The sequence below is a fragment of the Malurus melanocephalus genome, unplaced genomic scaffold (genome assembly GCF_030028575.1).
Source record: "Malurus melanocephalus ecotype Western Australia unplaced genomic scaffold, MMel_1.1 scaffold_900, whole genome shotgun sequence".
Classification (NCBI taxonomy): Eukaryota; Metazoa; Chordata; class Aves; order Passeriformes; family Maluridae; genus Malurus; species Malurus melanocephalus.
Window position 1 is genome coordinate 132,615 of NW_026624132.1, and position 18,957 is coordinate 151,571.

The 18,957-nt window shown below is 49.6% G+C and overlaps 1 protein-coding gene across 4 annotated transcripts in view; it reads left to right on the forward strand.

Moving 5' to 3' along the window:
- The first annotated feature begins 9,056 nt into the window (after positions 1–9,056).
- Positions 9,057–18,957, forward strand: part of SERBP1 (SERPINE1 mRNA binding protein 1) — a 16,482-nt gene continuing 6,581 nt past the window's right edge. The window contains exons 1-6 of one of the 4 annotated variants that reach the window (XM_057386000.1): positions 9,057–9,543; positions 12,539–12,701; positions 13,753–13,890; positions 14,009–14,104; positions 14,676–14,750; positions 16,040–16,217. In XM_057386000.1, the coding sequence (XP_057241983.1) occupies positions 9,183–9,543; positions 12,539–12,701; positions 13,753–13,890; positions 14,009–14,104; positions 14,676–14,750; positions 16,040–16,217 (1,011 nt within the window). In that variant the 5' untranslated portion in view covers positions 9,057–9,182. The remainder of the gene's footprint in view (positions 9,544–12,538; positions 12,702–13,752; positions 13,891–14,008; positions 14,105–14,675; positions 14,751–16,039; positions 16,218–18,957) is intronic. The other 3 variants (XM_057386001.1, XM_057386003.1, XM_057386004.1) reach the window with 3 other exon arrangements.

The window sequence follows — 18,957 nt, forward strand, 5'->3', positions numbered from 1 at the left end:
TGCTGCTGCTGGCAGTGCCATTCCCCGTGCCAGCTGTCCCTGTCCCTGTGTGCAGCTCTCCAGCCCTTCTCCCTGTGCCAGGCAGGTGTTTTTCCCACCCTGGGCACGCAGGGCACACGTGGCAGCCCTGGGCGCCGGTGGGAATTATCCGGCCGGGCAGCGCCGGGCAAAGTCCGGCATGGGGATGGACAGCTGCCGTAAAAGTAAAAATAAACTTTGTCCCGTTGAATGGCAGCGTAAATGGGGCCATAAAGCGGCCCACGGGTGGCACTTCCCTGAGGGGACACTGCCCTGCAAGGAATCGGCTTCCCGTGCCCTGCTGGAGCCACCCGGCTGCCACCAGCYCCATCGTGCCACCCACAGGGAAATTCTCTGTTTCTCCTGCAGGCAGGAGAGCCCCGGTGCGAGCAGAGGGAGGGCTGGACCCTCCCCAAACCCGCCCCCAGTCGTGCACGGGGAATCAGGGAGCTGGGGTAGTTCAGATTTCCAGTCAGTTACCTTTACTGGTGCTCCTGTGGGCAGCGGGGAGCTCGGGGAGCATTAAATAATTGGTCTGAATTAATTTTGTCTCCTGTAATTAGATGGGGTGGAAAGGGTGTTTGGAAAGCAAAGAAGGACCTTGGAGAGAAGCCCTGTGTTTGATGGGCACTGCAGTAACGCCTTTTGCAGCAGAGATAATGAAACTTGGGCATTTGAGAGCAGATAAAAAAACATAAATAACAACAGAGAAGATAAAATGTATATAATGATTATGAGAGCCCACCTGCAGAGCTGGCTCCAGCCCTGAGTCCAACATCAGGGGGATGTGGAGCKGCTGGGGAGAGTCCAGAGGAGCCACGGAGCTGTTCCAGGGCTGGAGAGCTCTAGAGCCGGGCTGGAAGAGCTGGGGGTGCTCATCTGGAGAGGAGAAGGATCCAGGGAGAGCTCAGAGCCCCTTTTGGGGCCTAAAGGGGCTCCAGGAGAGCTGGAGAGGGACTGGGGACAAGCGATGGAGGGACAGGACACAGGGAATGGGGTCACACTGCCAGAGGGCAGGGATGGATGGGATTTTGGGATGGAATTGTTCCCTGGTAGGATGGGCAGGCCCTGGCACAGCTGTGGCTGCCCCTGGATCCCTGGAAGTGCCCAAGGCCAGCCTGGACATTGGGGTTTGGATCATCCCTGCCCGGGTTCGGTCCCTGCGCGCCCAGGGGCTCGGACAGTGACAGGGACAGGGATAGTGACAGTGACAGGGACAGGGACACGGACAGGGCAGTGACAGGGACATGAACACGGACAGTGACAGTGACGTGGACACGGACACGGACAGGGATAGTGACAGGGACAATGACACGGACAGGGACAGCGACACGGACATGGACACGGACACGGACACGGACACGCACAGGGACAGTGACAGTGACACGGACAGTGGCAGTGACAGGGACAGGGACAAGGACACGGCCACGGACAGTGACAGTGACACGGACAATGACACGGACAATGACACGGACACGGACACGGACACGGACACGGACACGGACAGTGACAGGGACAGTGACAGTGACAATGACACGGACACGGACACGGACACGGACAGTGACAGTGACAGTGACAGTGACACGGACACGGACACGGACACGGACACGGACACGGACAGTGACAGGGACAGTGACAGTGACAGTGACAGTGACACGGACACGGACACGGAGGGGACGCTGTCGCCGTCGCTCCGGTGCCCTCTGGCGGCCGCACCGGGGCAGCACAACCCGCGCATCACCGCTCTCACACGGCCGGAAAAACGCGTTTGTTTTTTATTTTAAAGTTCCGCAGTAAGGAAAAAGAGAGAGTGCTAGGTCCAACCTTTAATCACAGCCATCCTGGTGCGGAACAGTGGGATTGGGGTCTGGGTGTGCTGAGCCCCCTGTTCTTCCGTGGGGCTGCAGGGTGGGGGCCACCAACACCCCAGGGAGTCACCAGGGCTGCAAAAACAGAGGGAAAAGAGTGAGAAACCCTCCCAGGGGGGACAGAGACAGCGGCGGGAGCAGTGCGAGCAGGGTGGGGTGGAGCTCAGGACATCCCATCCCCATGGCATCTCCACACCAGACCGGTCCGTCGGTGCAGAGAGCGGGGGAGCCCTGGGGAATGCGGGGCCTCTGCCCCCCGGCACCCAGAAGCTCTTTAGGARGAATTAGAGGTGATGAAAGCAGCGGAAAAATGCAGCAGCACGTGCTGCGGGGCCCTGCAGGGAGCTGCTTCCTGCCCGGCCTGACGGAGCAGCAATGTCCCGGGGGGCAGGAGCAGGACCGGGATCCCGACATCCCTGAATGTCACCGTGTCACCGGGGATGGGGGTGACACCCCTTCCCTCCTGCCACGGGGGGATGAGCACCCGTCCCTGCTTCCTGGGGAAGTGCCTGGACCAACCTGTCAGGCCAATCCTTTGACGTGAATTCATAACTTATTTTCGTTAAGAAAACATTAAGTTTTTACCATCTGCATAATTTTCTAATTAAAACTAGAATCAGTTGGAGCAAGATAACCTTCAAAGATTGTTTTAGCATGAACCATTGTGTGATTCTGTGTGATCCAATGACCTCCACCACAAACTTGTGCCATGGAAAGGATGGGATGCCCACCACGGCACCATCCTGGGGGTGATGCCCACCACGCCGGGGGACCGCGCTCCTTGCGGTGCCTTATCAGAGCTGTCACTCCTGCAGCTCCCTTTCATTTGTGTCCTTATCTAAGGGAGCAGCCGAGGGGACCCTGTGGGACACGAGCACTGGGACAGTCCATGGGTGAAACAAGGCACAGGGTGAAGCATTCGGGGTTGAACCCTCAGCATGGGGAGGGGTTGGGGGTCTCGCTGCAGGTCCTGCAAGCTGACAATCTTCCATTTGTCTGCAGGGCAGGATGGTGGAATCCGGGTGGGATGGGTGGGATCCAGGCTGGATCCAGACGGGATGGGTGGGATCCGTGTGAGGTGGTGGGATCCAGGTGGGATGGGTGGTCAAGCAGAGGTTCACTGCCTGGACACGAACTCTCACAAACACACCCCGAGCTTTGCACCTCCTCCTCAGGCACTTAAGGACCGATGCTTCAAGGACCGTGTGCGATGTAGAGCCAGCCTGAATGCTCAGCCTGTGAGCAGCTCACAGAGATCCAGCCCTTTCACCCCCCTCAACATCCACAAAAAGGGTGCTCTTTGCACCTCAGCATTCCCGGCTGTACATCAGCCCCAACCCCACTCCGCACCCTAAGGATGCACAGAGAGCACTGCAACAACCAGGATTTGGGATCCCGGCACCGGTGGGGTCCCCTTTGGAGGGCAGGGCACCGGGACGGGCTGGGGCAGTGGGGACACCTCCCAAGCTGCCACCCGAGCCGAACGTGCAACAACAACCCCGGGGCTTGTTTGAGACGTGCGGGTCGGGGAGCCCACGCCGCTCGTTAGCAGAGCTGGGTGCCTGTAATCACCCTAATGAGTAGGTGCCTCGCCGAGCAGCAGCAGAGGCAGTTCCGTGACCTCCTTTCGGCGTGTTTGATCCGCCTGTTCCTGTATTTCCTCGCCCCAGCCGGCTGCTGCCGCAGCAGCTCCGGTCGGGCACGCGTGGGCCGGGGGCTCCGGGAGAAGGACGTGGAGCGAACCGGGGCCCTGCTCGGCTCTGGGAGCACCAGCCCGGCAATGCCAGCCCGGTCAGTGACTGAGAGAAGCGGCAGGGCTGGYCCCGGCTCATTGCCCAAACCTGGCMCGGTGCCGGTGGCAGAGGTGCCATCCCCCGCCTGCCACACGCGAGGTGTCCACACAGGAGCAGCGTCCTGCTCTGCCCAAAATCCCACCGAGATCCCGGAGTTTGCCCCAGACTTGCTCGAATCAAGCCCAGCAGAGCAAGAAGCTCTCAGCTGAGTGCTGGGGGGCTGGTGCTGGGGTCATTCCGTGGGCTGCACACCCCTCAAGGACATGTCCCCCCTTCTGCAAGGGTCCCGCAGGGCTGGGCCCCTCCCAAAACCCAAATAGGCTGGAGGATCAGGCTGGATGAAGAGAACGGTGCCCGGCCCCATGTGCAAACAGCCATGGCTGGGTGCTCCCCGCCTGGGCTGCGGGCACCAAAGCTTTGGCTCGGGTCAGTTTTGAGTCAAATGCATCTGCAGGGACAGGAGAAACCGAGCACCGAGGCTGGGCCGTGTTTGGGATGGGTGCCTCGTGTGAGAAGGGATTTGGGTGCCAGGGGGCCTGGGATGGGTTACACCGGTCCCTGCTCCAGGAAAGGTTATCCCAGTGCCACGGGCTGAGGCTTCTGCTGGTGCAGCACAGAGCTCAGCCAAGCTCCTGCTCCTCGCTCTCCTGCAGCTGCCAGGTGGGAAACCATGCCTTCCTCAACCCAGCCCTGCCTTGGCCGTGCCCCAAAGCAAACTTAGGCTCATTCCTGCCCTGCATTGCGCTCCAATAAAACAAAAAGGCCTGCTTTATTTGTGTGGCAGATGAACTCTGGGCTTCACGCAGCCGCTGGAGGGGCAGGCTGAGGATGGTGAGGGTGAGTGGGCAGGGTGAGGATGATGAAGGTTGGCACTGGCTCTGCACAGCCCCACGCCGGGCACAGGAGGTGTGGGGTGACTCAGAGCGCTGCCTCCTGCTCCAGCTCCACGGCAATTCCCGTGGATCCAGCGGAGCTGCCGGATCAGCAGCCCGGCCCAGCTGCCTTGGCCACCCTCCACGCCCTGCAGCCCGTCCCGCTCGGAGCTGGGTGCACAAACAGGATGGGCTGGTTTTGGGCACGGAGAGAGCAGGGCTCCGGAGGCAGCAGCACCGAGCACGGCTCCATCCCCACCATCGCTTCCCTGGGATGAGGGGCTCCTGGACAGCCCCGTCAGCAGGGTCACTATGGGACACATTGACTCCTGCACTCTGGGGACAGTGCCAGCTTGGATTTTGTCTGCCTGTCTGTTCGGGGTACAGGACAGTGAATCGTCTGGCAGCAACAGAGTTCCTGTGCACATTCTGTGTGCAGGAGAGTCCCAGTCCTCGCTGGCATCCCCACATCCCTCTCAAGGACCAGATTCCCTCAGCACCAAGGCTTGTGGCTGTGGGTCAGGAGGCTGAGCTGCTCCAGGCCAGGCAATGAGGAAGGAGAGAGTGAAGCACAACTCCCACCTCAAACACACAGCCATGGGCTGCCCCATACTGGGCTGCAATCGTGGTTTAACGTGTTCCCTTTCCTGCTGCCCACAGGGCTGCGACACCAGCCTGAAATAAAGCGACATGGGGGGAAAACCACGGCGTCTCAGCTTTTTCCAGGCAGGGGGCGTGGGAGGTGGCAGCGGGCACAAAAGGCCGTGTCAGCGGCAGCCCCGGGAGCTGCCCGTGGAAKCAGAGGCAGTTTGAGCTGGCAGGGAGGAGCAGCTTTGGGCTCAGACAGTTCCCAGCCTGCCCAGTGGGTTCCACTTGGGCACGTCCCAGWACTCCCAGCGCTGCTGCGCTTGGCCTGTGGCTGTTTCGTGGAGACACCTCCTAATTTTTCACCCCTAATTTCCCCCAGTAATGACCCCGGGCAGAGCTGCTGTGAGTGCTGGAGGGGCTCAGGCAGGAGGGCTCGGTGCCCACCGGGAGCTGAGCCCAGCCATGGTGAGTGCTGGGATGTGGAGGCTCCCTTTGGTCCTGCAGCACTGGATCCCAATGTCCCTGAGCTCTTCTGAGCCTTTTAGGAAAGGGAAAACGTAATTTTATCCTCTTCCCCATATTTTCTTGACTTTCTTTAGGAAGGCAAAGCCTCTCTCCTCCTGGGCAATTTCCAAGGGAGGTGTTGGACCCAAGGAGGCTCCTGTGTACCCATCCCTGGGAGTGTTCAAGGACAGCTTGGAACAACCTTGGTATTTTAGAAGGTATCCTTGCCCATGGCAAGGGGGGTGGAATGGAATGAGCTTTTAGATCTTTCCAATCCAACTCATTCTGTGATTCCATCCCCCAGCCCCTCCTGGCACCCCCATCCTGCAGCACCAGGCTTTTGGAGCCGGGGAAGGGGTGGCTGGAGCACAGCTCACAGAAAACCAGCCCAGCTCACAGAAATAGCAGCGACAGAAGGAGTGTTTGGTGTACCCGACCTTCTGCTTCGTGCAGCTCCAGTGCTGCTTTTCCAAACTAAAAATACACCTCTTACCTTGACTGCTCYGAGGAAGAACACTCGCTCGGCAGGTTGTTTAGGATTCAGGGGAAGAAAGTTCAGGCAGAGCTCAATTAGTCTGCCTYAATTTACAAGCCAAGTTCTGTGTCTGCATGATTTGCTTCGCTTGTCTGTGCACATTTTAAAGCACAGCAATACTGRGGGAGGGCGTTTTTCACTGCACGTACTTAGGGCAGAAATACTGCTGTTATTCACATGTTTACAGCCCTCCTCATAATGAAACTGCTGYKTTYTSYSMYATWWWAAAAAAAMMAMAAAACCAAAAAMMAMYYKSYKRAAAAAAWCCCTTGCTGAAATGAGCAGRATATGTGGGAGGATAAAGATGTGCAYTGCAGATCGTGGATCTCCTCGTGAGCTCTGCCTTCTCTGGGTTGTTCCTGCTGTCCAGCTGGGCAGTGCTGGTTAATTCTGGGAGTTCTTCTCRGAAGGAATCCATGTGTGGATGCAAACTGAGAAGTTGCTATATTTCTCTGTGATGTACATGAATTCTTTTCTTACTCAGAAGCCATGGCCATACTTGACTTTATTTGGAAGCAATCCCWGTGTTTCCTGTGGCCTAGAATCATTAAGGTTGGAAAAGACATCCAAGTCTTGTTGAGTCTGAGCTAGGGAAAGATTAATCTAAAAAAAACCTCCAGGCAACCTCCTCCTCATCCATACACCGTCTCTGCTGACAGCGAAATAACTGAAAACCCCACGAATCAGATTTATAAAGTTAAAGATTAGGAAAGCCATGGTTTTGGAACGGAGCAAGGACCCAGTTGAATACTTTTCCCCCTGCTGTGAACTTGCTGCATTTCCTATTCCTGCCTATTAAGCAGGCAGCTGACAGCTGCTGGCAAAGCTTGGGAATAGCAGAGGAGTGTAGCATGTCCGAGGGCTCTCCAGGCCTCTTTTGGGCAGCAGCAGCTCCTTAGGTGGGATATCCATAGGCCACAGATTGCTGCCAGAAATAGCACTGGGAATCTGCTCCTTTGGCTGGTGGAAATGYGGGTTTGCTCCGGTGGGAAGGGAGAACATTGGTGTCTGTCACACAGCAGGGTGGAAGCAGCCAGCCCAGCTTTTGGGACARCTCCTGGAAGATTTCTGTGTATTTTAATAACTCCATTGCTGTCTGTTAGCACCTAATGAGTGCAGAGCTTGCCATCTGTCCTTCCCTCAGCCACAGTGGGATCTGTGTCCTGATCCAGCGTGGACTGGGATTCCTGCAGGGAAAACTTATTAATTCCAATGTGCCAATGAGCTGCTTTTCAAATTAGGCTYAGACACAGTGACTCCTGTCCTGGTCCTTCACATGACCCACAACACGTGTCAAATGTCACMCAAAACCTTTTATGCCGTGCCTGCACTTGGAAAATTTAGGAATTCTGAGCACAGGGGCCTTTCCAAAGCGACAAAAGGCAGATGCTCCGGCTTCCCTCGGAGCTGCAAATCCCAAGCCTCACAGACAGGCAGGCCATTTCCGTCGGCAAATCCCCTCCCAGAAAGCTGCTGGTGCCATCTGGCAAAAAACAAGTCAGGGATCCGAGTGATTTTGTTCACGAAATCCGTGCGTGACGCAACGCGGCCTCGGAGCGTGCGGATTTTCCTGGAAACATCGGCACGGCCGCATGGGATTTTAATGAGATGTCGCTCGTTGMTGCTTGATTCATCCCTAAAAGGCTTTGAGAAAAGAATGTTTTCAGTTCTTAGGGTGTAATTTATGGTGAGTGTTCATGGGTTGCTCCCATTCCCCTCAGAGCCACTGCAAGAAGAGTTTCTTCAAGAAAATCCCACAAAAAGGAGCACAGGGAACTGTGGAACTTCACTGTAGTGAAAAACAGCCCATAAAATCAAAACCTAATTTTTATTTTATCAACCTAGAAAAAACTAAGCTGTGGAGTTTTCTAAACTTGGGTTTTGAGTCTTGAATTTATTAGCAAAGCATATGCAAGAAATGGACAAACGTAATTAAATTAATTTTTAAAGCAATTATTTCAAGCTTCTTGCAGCGGGCGAAGCAAATATTGGAAATACCATCTTTGCTGAGCACAAAGTTAATTTTTTAAGAGGTGCCAAAATGTTCTGATGACWTAGGGATATAAACTATGAGCAATCAAATTGTGTTTTGAAGGATATGTCAAATGKGTGCCTGTTTAYTRTKTTTTAATCTYTTGAYAGAATCYCTTTTCATCATMACCAGATACTGATATACAAAGAAAATATTAAAATGCATTAATATTATAATAGTGGCATGCTGGTATATAATTACATCAACATATTAGTATTAATTTATAATRTTTATTATGCTAAGTGTGTATTATATATTATGTGTTATGTATTATTAATGTTATTATATACTATATATTATCATAGATATTATCATATACTATATATATTACATACGATAATCTATAGCAACATATTATGCGCTTATGCTGTATTGCTACATTAATAACATATTAATATGCATTAATACCGCAAACATCTACCACCTCCACTCGACAACGCCCGCTACGTCTGTCCGCTACTTAGACGAGCAGAAATGCCTACAAAAGCGAGAAATCTTRTTACAACTTTCAGATCAAGGCCTGGAAAAATCAACTTTTATTAGTCAATAACGCCAAATCTCTTAATTCCGCTCGAATAAGGGTTTTTATTTCTGAGGGAGCCCACACGCGGGCGGTACCATCTGACGCGCCAGGCGCGGGGGTCGACGGCGGAGGCGGGGGGGGCGCGGTGCGGGGCTCCGCCCCGCCCCGCGACCCCCCCCGCCTCCCCCGCCGACCTGTTCCCCCCTCTCCACCGATGGTAGAGTCCACGGCGGGAAAGCCAGCGCCCGCCTCACACAATGCGCGCGCAGTTCGCGGCGCGGCCGCCGGCGGCGCTGTAGCGCCCGCCCGCCCTCCCCGCGGAGGTGCCCGGATGTGGCCGCGCCGGAAGAGAAGCGCGTCTCCTCAGGGCCCGCCATCTTGTGCGGCAGCGAGCAGGGCGCGGGGGGCCCGGTAGCATCCGCGCAGGATCCCGCCGACGGGGGCCCATCATGCCCGGACACCTGCAGGAGGGCTTCGGGTGCGTCGTCACCAACCGCTTCGATCAGCTCTTCGATGACGAGTCCGACCCCTTCGAGGTGCTGCGCGCGGCGGAGAGCCGGAGGAAGGAGAGCGGCGGCGGCGGCGGCGGGAGCCAAGCGGGCGGCGGGGCTCGCGGCCCGGCGGGCGCCCAGAGCGGTTCCTCGGGTGGGGCCGGCGGCGCGGGCCAGGCGGGCGGCGGCGCGGGCAGCGCGGCCAAGCAGCTGCGCAGGGAGTCGCAGAAGGAGCGCAAGAACCCGCTGCCGCCCTTCGCCGGCGGAGACCGCCGGGAGGATGGCGGGGGCCAGCCCGGAGCGCCGCTGCGGAAGGAGGGTGAGCGGGCCGGGGGTCGGCGGGGAGGGGGCGGCTCGGCCTTCACAAAGGGGGCCCGGGCAGGGCCGAGCCGCACGTGGGGCCGCGCATGGCGGAGCCCGCTCGGGGAGCCCGCTCGGGGCCGGTGGCGGGGCCGGTGGCGGCGGCCCCGGGCTCGTCCGGCCCCACGTGTCCCGCGCAAAATGGAGTCGGGCGTGCGGGGGGCGCCCGGAGCTTCCTCGGTGCTGGCGGGAGGGAGAGGTGTAAAGCGAAATAGGAAATCCCAGCAATGTAGCGAACTCGTTGTGGCTCGCGTTGGGAAGGATCTTAAAGGGCATCCCGTTCCATCTCCTGCTTGGGACAACTTCCACTGGCCCAGGGTGCTCCACGCTRCGTTCAGCCAGGCCTTGGACACTGCMRGGGAYCCAGRGGCAGCCACAGCTKCTCTGRGCACCCTGTGCCAGGGCCTTCCCACCCTYTCAGAGAATAAWTTTTTTTCARTATCCAATCTAAACCAGCACACAGACTCCTAGAATGGTTTAGATTGGAAAGGCCCATCACGTTCCCCCCCTGCCATGGGAGGGGACACCTTCCAGTATCCCGGGCTGCTCCAAGCCCCGTCCAACCTTGTATCCTGAACTTGACTCGTGTTTCAGGTGGTCCGATGGATTTGACAGGATATCTARAAGTCCCTGGGTTTTCCAAAATCCATTTGGGCCTTTTTTTTTAAGGAAAAGCGTCGATAGCAATCTTTTTGTTTTGATATGTATTTGCATAGTACCTTGTATAAATTCTTGGTTCCTGTAAATTTCTAAGACATCCTACACGGAAAGCTTTAGAAAAAAAGAAACCCAAGTATAAATAGATTAAAGGAACATGTTCTGGGAATTAGTAGGCCACGGGCCCACATGGATAGGGATAGATGTGGGCACATGGCGTCCCGTGCAGGCAGCTCCACCGCGCCCCAACTTCAGCGCTCGGCAGGTGGGTTAAAAGGAATCCTAGGAAAACATCGAAGTGTGGTGACAGCAGGTGACGTGGGAGCAAAGGAATTACAGGTTAACTGCAATTTAAACAAGTTTTTCAGAGGGCACCGTGCTGCGTGGAAGCATCCTAATGCTTCAGCATTTCTGTTACTAAGTGGTTCTGATTCTCCACTGTGTTTTATGATCCTAAGGAAATAATTTTAATATATTATTTGTTTTGGAAAATGGGTCTTATAATTGTGAAGACAGATTTAGGAACTAAATTTGCAAATAATCTTTGTTTATGGATCTCTTGCACTTTAAGGCTCGGGAATGTTTTCCGTCTGAGGGATGCAATGATTTGTCCCGAGTCCTAATCTTCTAAACCCGTGTGCTCTGGAAACCTCAGTCAGGTGTAGGATTCTGGGGGTGTCCTCCAGGAAGAACAGCTGGAACACAGCAGTGTCTTTGGCACCATAGAAGGGGTTTGAGCAGAGCTGGCAGCCCTTTTCCACCTCTTGCTTTTCACATTTTGTTTTCAAGAGCAGTGTGAAAAATTAAGTATTTTCGTTTGTTATGGTAGTGAAACAGAGAAAGTCGGGGCTGCTGTTGTAGCGGTGTCGTAAACAAATCACTTTCCAGTTTGAAAACGTCTATTTCTGTGCGTGGCTGTTTTTGCAGTTCTGGCATCATAAAGGTGCTGGATGCCAGGGTTTGTTTCCTGTGCAAATGTATTTTAAGCTATTCCACTACTCCATAAAGCTGCAAGTGATTTGCCTGCTGAATTAGCAGTTCAAAGCTTGGTGATGCTAAGAAATAACTCGTATTTTGGGTTAGGCTTCAGCAGGAACCGGGTTTTTCTGAGTGCAGGGCGTTGAACTCAAAATTCAAAAGCCGTGGCTGTTCCATTCCAGTTCTGCAGCATGCCTGCTCCTCTCATGGAATGCCTGTCTTCATTGGAGAGCCCTTCTCCATGTGCAGGCTGCCGAGTTTAACCCCTTGWTTCCCCAGGGAATCAGGAATACTTAGGGAGCTATGTGTGCCATGCAAACTCYATGTTAAACACAGCTTGTAAGGTGAGGGAGACATTGTTCATCTGGGCGTGTTGGCGTGGATATCATTACAACTGCAACTTCTGGGGCCCCACCCAAATTTGACATTGCTTGCTAGGCAGRAACTCGGTTCTTTAAAAAAATTGAAATATCAGCTTTTAATTTAAAAGCTGGTTCGTTAATTTTGGAGCCRGTGTTTTGGCAAGAAAATGGAGTTRCAAAGCAACAATGTATTTGTCCAGATCTTTCTAAAGAAAAGTAAACAAGGCCTTTCACATGAGTGGAAAAGAAAACTCTTGTTAGATCCTTCAGAGTGCTTAGTAAAGWAGAGAATGCCCACGGGAGGTTTTTATTTGCAATAAAAACCCTTTTCAGAGGCCTAGGCAGGGAGGAAGAATGCCGGGCAGCTCGGTGGCACTGTGGATTCTTCAGCTATTTTAAGAAGTGCACAAGAAGGAGAATGTTTGTCAGGGAATGTGTGATGGACTGGGGATGAGGACAGCAGTTAGTCACTGACCAGTACCTGTRGGTGACACCTCTCAGGTACAGGTGGGGTACTGCTGCCCAGAAGAGTTTCCAAGAACAGAATCAYGGGATCATTTAGKTTGGAAAACASCTGYAAGATCACTAACTGTTMGGACAGMAATTTTAGGGACCACAGGATTGACTGTTTTAGGACCCAGTGAGGTGATGCTCACTTCATTTGTGTGTTCTTTAAATAAAACCCCCTTGTTTTACCCAAAAAGCACCTTTTAGAGAAAATAACTTAACAATAAATTACCTTGATCCTTGTTGGAAAGTTGGCCCTGTTATTTCAGCAGGGATTACTAAAAGTTTTGAAAATCCTGGGTAAAAATGTGTCTGAGAAGGGTCAGGTGAAGGTAGAATTGCTCAGATTACACAGAAATAAAACTTTTATTCCCGCTTGTTTCCCTGGGGGGTCAGTATCTGTCCCGGAGCACTCCACATTCCGTTGATGTGTCTGGCCTGATGTTTCAGGGATAAGGAGGATTGGCAGGAGGCCTGATCAGCAGCAGCAGCAACAGCAGCAGGGCGAAGGCAAACCCATCGACAGGAGACCCGAGCGACGACCTCCCCGCGAGCGCCGCTTCGACAAACCCGCCGAGGAGAAGGGCGAGGGAGGAGAGTTCTCTGTGGATAAGTAAGAGTTTTGTCTTGGTGATAAAAAGCTTTCCTAGCTTTGACAGGACAGGGTTGTCCTGCTTTCTGCTGCTCAGGTAAAAAAGCTGATTGAATCAAGATGAAATGCTTGTCATGCAGACTGTAACACTTTTCCATGGTTTTGTTTGCAAACTCAAAGTTTTAGGCTGAGATTGATCTACATGAACACGTTCATAGGTGTAACTGAAATTATGGTTTAAATTAGGATATTCACCATATTTCTCTGAATCTATAGCAGATAGCACAGGAAGAAAGCCCAAGTGTAGCTGTTTGTTGCAGGATGAGATTTGTTGCTGTCACAGCTGTGGCTTTAATCTGGACAGCTGACTTAAAGCCAGCAAAACTTTGTCCGTGTAGGTGTTTACACCTTGGCTGCAGTAGCTTCAGACGTGGAAGTGGTGAAGCCATGTCAGAGCTACGTGAAATTTAAACTGTCTTGAGGATTGTGAGGCAKCCAGAATTCAAGTAATGTTTTAATATTAAAATTTTAATAGCCGAAGTTGAAAATCTTTCAAAATTAAGTTGGATAAAAGTTGAAATTGTATCAGTTAATTATGCAACACAACACAAACACTAAATTTTGCAGCTAATGCTAGTAGATGCAAACAAACAATGATCCTGAGCATTTGTTTTTAGATTTTAAAGTCATGGAATCACAGAATGGTTTGAGTAGGAAGGGACCTTAAAGGAGATCTGGTTCCACCCCATGCCATGGGCAGGGAAGCCTTCTACCAGACCAGAGTGCTCCAAGCCCTTTCATTCTGGCTTTGGACACTTTCAGGGATGGGGGAGTGGCTTTTTTGAAATTAGAGCCTTGATCCAGCTCCAAACAAATTATCAGAGGTAAAATAAGTAAATTAAGTTCTCAGGAACAGAACTGTGAAACATGCTGTATATTTTTGGAGGTGAATCACTTGACCCAGCTAATTCTCAAAAGAAAACCAAGTAAATAAAATCCTCAGAGAGGACAAGAACCATGAAATGCTGTCTGTTTTTGGAGTGAATCCCTRACCTGTGGCTGTTCATACCAGACCCATCCTGGACCGACCCATGCGTGGACGTGGAGGACTGGGCCGGGGCCGTGGCCGCGGGCGCGGGATGGGCCGAGGAGATGGGTTTGACTCTCGTGGCAAACGGGAATTTGACAGACATAGTGGCAGCGATAGATCGTAAGTCTTTACCTTTTCYTATTCCTTTTGGGTCTTCTATACCACTCCTGACCCCCTTGATTATTGATCTTTTGAATTTCTGTGTCTGGACACTATAATGTTAACTCAGTTTTGTTAGTTCTGTTTCACATTCACATTTCAGCGGCCTAAAGCACGAGGACAAGCGCGGTGGCAGCGGATCACACAACTGGGGAACCGTCAAAGATGAGCTAACGTTAGTAATCTGTCCTTGTTCAGAAAACTATTAGCACTATGTTAATTAGCCCTAATTATGGCTTGCAGAACATGCAGATTTAGCTGCTTTTTTGCCTTTGATCTCCATKATTTTTGGCATGCTTTTGCAGAGTTTAAAACCCGAGCGATTTCTTGTAACATAAGAAAGGTTTCGCTTTTAAACCAGGATTTTTGGGAAGTTTGGGAGGTCTTTGCTGCTTTTGGAACAATTCATTGTTAAAATGAAAACKGTTCTATTTTTAGTAAGTTTAAATCAGGTTAAGTACGTGTTTTATATTAGAAAAATCCAGCTATTCCATTGAAATCTATTTTTAATGCCCAAATCCATTTTGTGGTGGAAGGGACARCAGGAGCCTTTCAGGAGGGGTAGCAGGAAGCGTTGGGGACAACCATTAGTTAAGTGAAAAGCATAGAACTTAAAAGGCACAGAGAGCACCAATCCTTCTTGAAACAGCAAATCCAGTGTAGATCTTGATTGTTAATCTTACGTAGCTTTAAAGAGGGATGAAGTTGTAAAAAAGGCCCAACTTCCCAACGTTATGTAATTGCAGTGAATTGGATCAGTCAGCTGTAACTGAGGAAACGCCGGAGGGAGAGGAGCATCCGCCTGCTGATTCTGAAAATAAGTGAGTACCACCCCTCTCCATGCTCCTGGCTTGCTTCAGAGGTGCTRTTGCATTACCTTTCACCTCTGCTATTTATTCCAACATCTGTTTTGCCAAACTCAGATTATCAGTAGATTATCCACAGTGCTGATGAATTATAGGCTCCTTAAAAATGGCATATCTGGAAATTGTTGTCTTTAGACCATTCCTTGGTGTCCTGTAKACATTTCCAGCTTTATTTATTAATAATTTATAATACACTTTGRGTCTTGAGATTGCAACTCCTAATCTCAAAAGATCTGTGCTCAGAACTGGAGAGTAACACCAAGCAAAAATGACAGAAATGCCAGTGGAAGGCAACTTTTTAAACTCCAGAGCAGCCTTGGAGATTGTGTGAGGGAGCTGCAGGAGAAAGGTTGTATCTTTCWTTCTCCAGGCAGTTTTCAAAGTTACCTGGATCTCTTCCCATTTCACTTGGACACTGTTGCAGAAGGAGCCAGGGGCTAGATGAATGAAAGAGTAACCAGAGAAGCAGAATAAGCCTTACTGATACCGAATTGATTTAAAAATATGATACAAATTTTCATGGTAGCCTAGTATGACAAAGTGTTGTATTTTAAAGAGTGGGCTTTATAGAGAATTCAGAAAAAAAGGCAAACAGAATTTTGAAATACTTGTTRGCACAAGATTCCTAATGGGATGTTTGCTACAGCTTGATTCCCTCACTCGTAACTTTGTCTTTATAGGAAGATTTTATAGTAAAACTGCTTTGAATAATTGTCTTTGGTTCAATAAAAAAGCAAATTATCCAAAGCAGCTTAAATTTTGGTTTTGAAAATATTAAAAAGCATGAAAACTGTGGGAAGAACAAGTTCTCACTGCCTTAACTTGAATGTTTATGAGAGATGTRTTTCAAAAATAGGGGGAAGAAGTGCCAGACAAGTCATGACAGAAGTTAGGCTTTCGTGTTTGGAAATAAAATTGACAGTAATCTGGGGAATTGATGGCATGGGTCAATTATAATTTTAACGTTTTGCTATGCTAAAGAGGTGTCTGGGTGTGATTTTTTTTTTTTTTTTTTTTTTTTTTTTTTTTTTTTTTTTTTTTTTTTTTTTTTTTTTTTTTTGGCACTCCCTCTGAACGAGATGGATTTTCCTGTGGTGGAAATGAGTTTATATTTTCACCTCTTAACTGCTGAATCTTTGACAAACTTTAATTTATAACCTAGTGCCAACTAGCAGATGATTTTGAACTTGTATCTAGAGTGTAAATTCTAAATTRTGATGATAACCTCCATGAATTCACTACAGAGAGAATGAGGTTGAAGAGGTTAAGGAAGAAGGCCCTAAGGAAATGACCCTGGATGAGTGGAAAGCCATTCAAAGTAAGGATCGTGCAAAAGTCGAGTTCAACATCCGCAAACCAAACGAGGGAGCTGATGGGCAATGGAAAAAAGGATTTGTGCTCCACAAGTCAAAGAGTGAGGAGGTAAAGTGCCTTCCCATCCTTGGAGTGTCTGCTTTTAAAGGTTTTGTTATTGATGAACATCTTTTGGAGTGGAAGCTCCATTCTGGGAGATGCTGAGTTGTTGTTGGAAGTTTAAAAAGTGGGAACAACTTTTTGTTTAATTTGAAGTTCATTTGAACTGCATTCTTTTAGCAAAGTTGAACTTCTGCAGTAGCACAAGTGGCCATTCTGACTGTGGTTGGGTTTGGGAGCTGAGCTATACCTTTAGGTTTGGAAAAGCTGCCTGTTGGTGAGAATTTCAGGGAAAGATTGTCAAGTTTACTTTTAAAAAAGGAAACTTATGYTATTTAGCATCTGTTCTGCAGTACACAGATTTATGGTGCTTGCTGAATGATGTCAGCTTGAAGGAAGACTGGTCATGCCTCAGAGACCTTAAACCTCAACTCTGCATCTTAAATTTGTGWCGTGGGTGTGTTCTCAGTGCTGTTACATAGCCAAGCTCTTGGGARAGCAGTTGAAATACATTTGTGTGCTCCAGTGACACTCAGCATCGTTGCTGTAGAATTGTTTTAAATTTGTAGTTTCTCATTTCAGGCATTACRTAATGTTAATTATTCTGTTCCAAGAGTGGCAAGGGGAGATGCACAAGGGAGGGAAGTGCTGAGAGCTGTTTTGTAATGCCAGGGCTGTGCTAATCTGTAGTTTTAATCTTTGTTTTTAACACTCTGTAATATGTTAAGTAGCTCACTTAAGAGATTGGTGGCTGCAACTTTGTGTACTGATGGTGCTGAGTCCTTTGAAGTAACTGGACAGTGTGTAATAATAYTCTGTTTGCTCTCCTAAAATGTATTCATGCTTTTTCACACCTTGCCAGTTTTATCCTGGGAGCTGAGATAAAACACAGAATGGGGGGCACTGCTTAGTTTTCCTATGAAAATTCCATTTCTGACGTGGTCATAAAATGGGCTGTTTTCTTGCTGTGTGGGGTRGTTCAGTTCTTGGAATGATTGCATGGCTGTGTTTCCTTTGAGCTGTTCAAAATGTTCATTCAATGCTGCTTTCTCTGGCTTKGGTAGAAAAGGGAATTTGAGTTAATGTTGCTGTGTGCTGAAAGAATGTATTAAACAGAAATATTTATGTACTTTAGCAAGATTTAGTAAACCTGTAGCTTTTTAAATTCCCTCAATCTCTCTGAATCAGATTTATTTGACATTTTCTCAGCTCAGGGCATCTTTTTTTAACATAGGAGCATGTGTGACAGTAAAGGTGATGCTACTTGTGAGTAATTTAGAGGCTGGAAAGATCCAGACTGTATTTCTCTTTTTAAAACTAAAGCAGTGGTTAAGTTAAAAGAAGAACAACCCAATGAACAAACAAAAGAATCTAAACAAAAACTGTGAATAATAAAATTACTGCCATGGAAGACCTGACATAATTAGTAGATTGTTCTGTTTAAGAGGTTAACTTCTCAAATAAACAAGTTGGATATTTTTAGCACCATCACATAAGAAGGTAACAGCCYCTTGCTGCGTAAGCATGAAAGTGAGGTATTAACAAATCTGCCTTTAAATTGAGCTGCTTTTAGCCTGCTTTATTGTACATCCAGCAGATGTGTCTCCCCATCTCCCTTCTTCATTGTTCCTGATCCCATGGGAAGCAGTGTGGGGATTTTCTCTCAGGATTATAGGAGAATGGCTCTATAATACAGGCGTTAGGAAAGCTTCCACTGCAGCTCCTTTGTGAGCAGCTTTAGAAGGCAAAATATTTTGAAAAACCACCAATCACCTGCTGTTTYCTCTCTTTGTCCTCTTGGATATACTTAGGAATCAAGAAATTCATGTTTCTTACTGGCAAGAAGTGAGATGATGTGTGGAAGTGATTTGGTTCGTAGGCAAGTTCTGGTTTTCAGCCCCACATCTTCTGTGCTCTTACGGCTGAAAAATGCCACGTKCCCCAATAGATCTCAGAAATTTGAAGTATTGTGATGAACACCTGCATTCCTGTAGCTTGAGAACTCCCTAGGGGTCTGGGAAGAGGGAGTATGAGGATCTAATGCTGTTCATCTGCCTCTGTCAGGACAAAGAGCTGTCCTCCTTGTCCTCCTCACCTCTAGGGGTGAAATGCTTGCTCTGTCTGCAGTCTTTCATCTTTTTCACATTTGCTCTGCAGGTACTGGCAAGTGATACTTTGGATAAAATGAACTCTCAATTCTGTCTCTGATTCTTGCTGATTTAATCTGAAGTCCAGAAGCATTGACAGCCCTGGTTCAGTGAGCATCTTTCCAGGACATGGGATTATGCCATAAAACAGAGATCCTCTTTTTGCTTTCTCTGCAGCTGGTTTAGTGGTTTGAGTCTTCAATTTCTACAGAAAAACCAGGAAGGAGTTATATTGTGGACAGGTCTTAAMATTTATTCCAAAAGTGGAATGCAGGACTCCTGCAAAAACTGAAACCCAGTAGATCTCTGTGCCTGCTGTGCCTCTTCAAACCTCCTCACTAATCCGATCCCTTCCTTAGAGGAGGTTGCAGTGGGAGATTAGGAAATAAATTTTGGAAAAGAATAATTCATCTTCTCACAATTGGGAGGAATGACTCTTGCATGGAGGCTCTGCAGGAAGATTTCCATGAACAATGACTTTAACATCCCAGCTCTTCCCTGCCCATCTCCATGCCTGACTTGTGGCCGTGCTGGAGACCAGTCTGCATGTGTGGTTTCTGCTAGGGCTTCCAGCAACTCCTGGGCAGCTTTTTGGTGTCCCA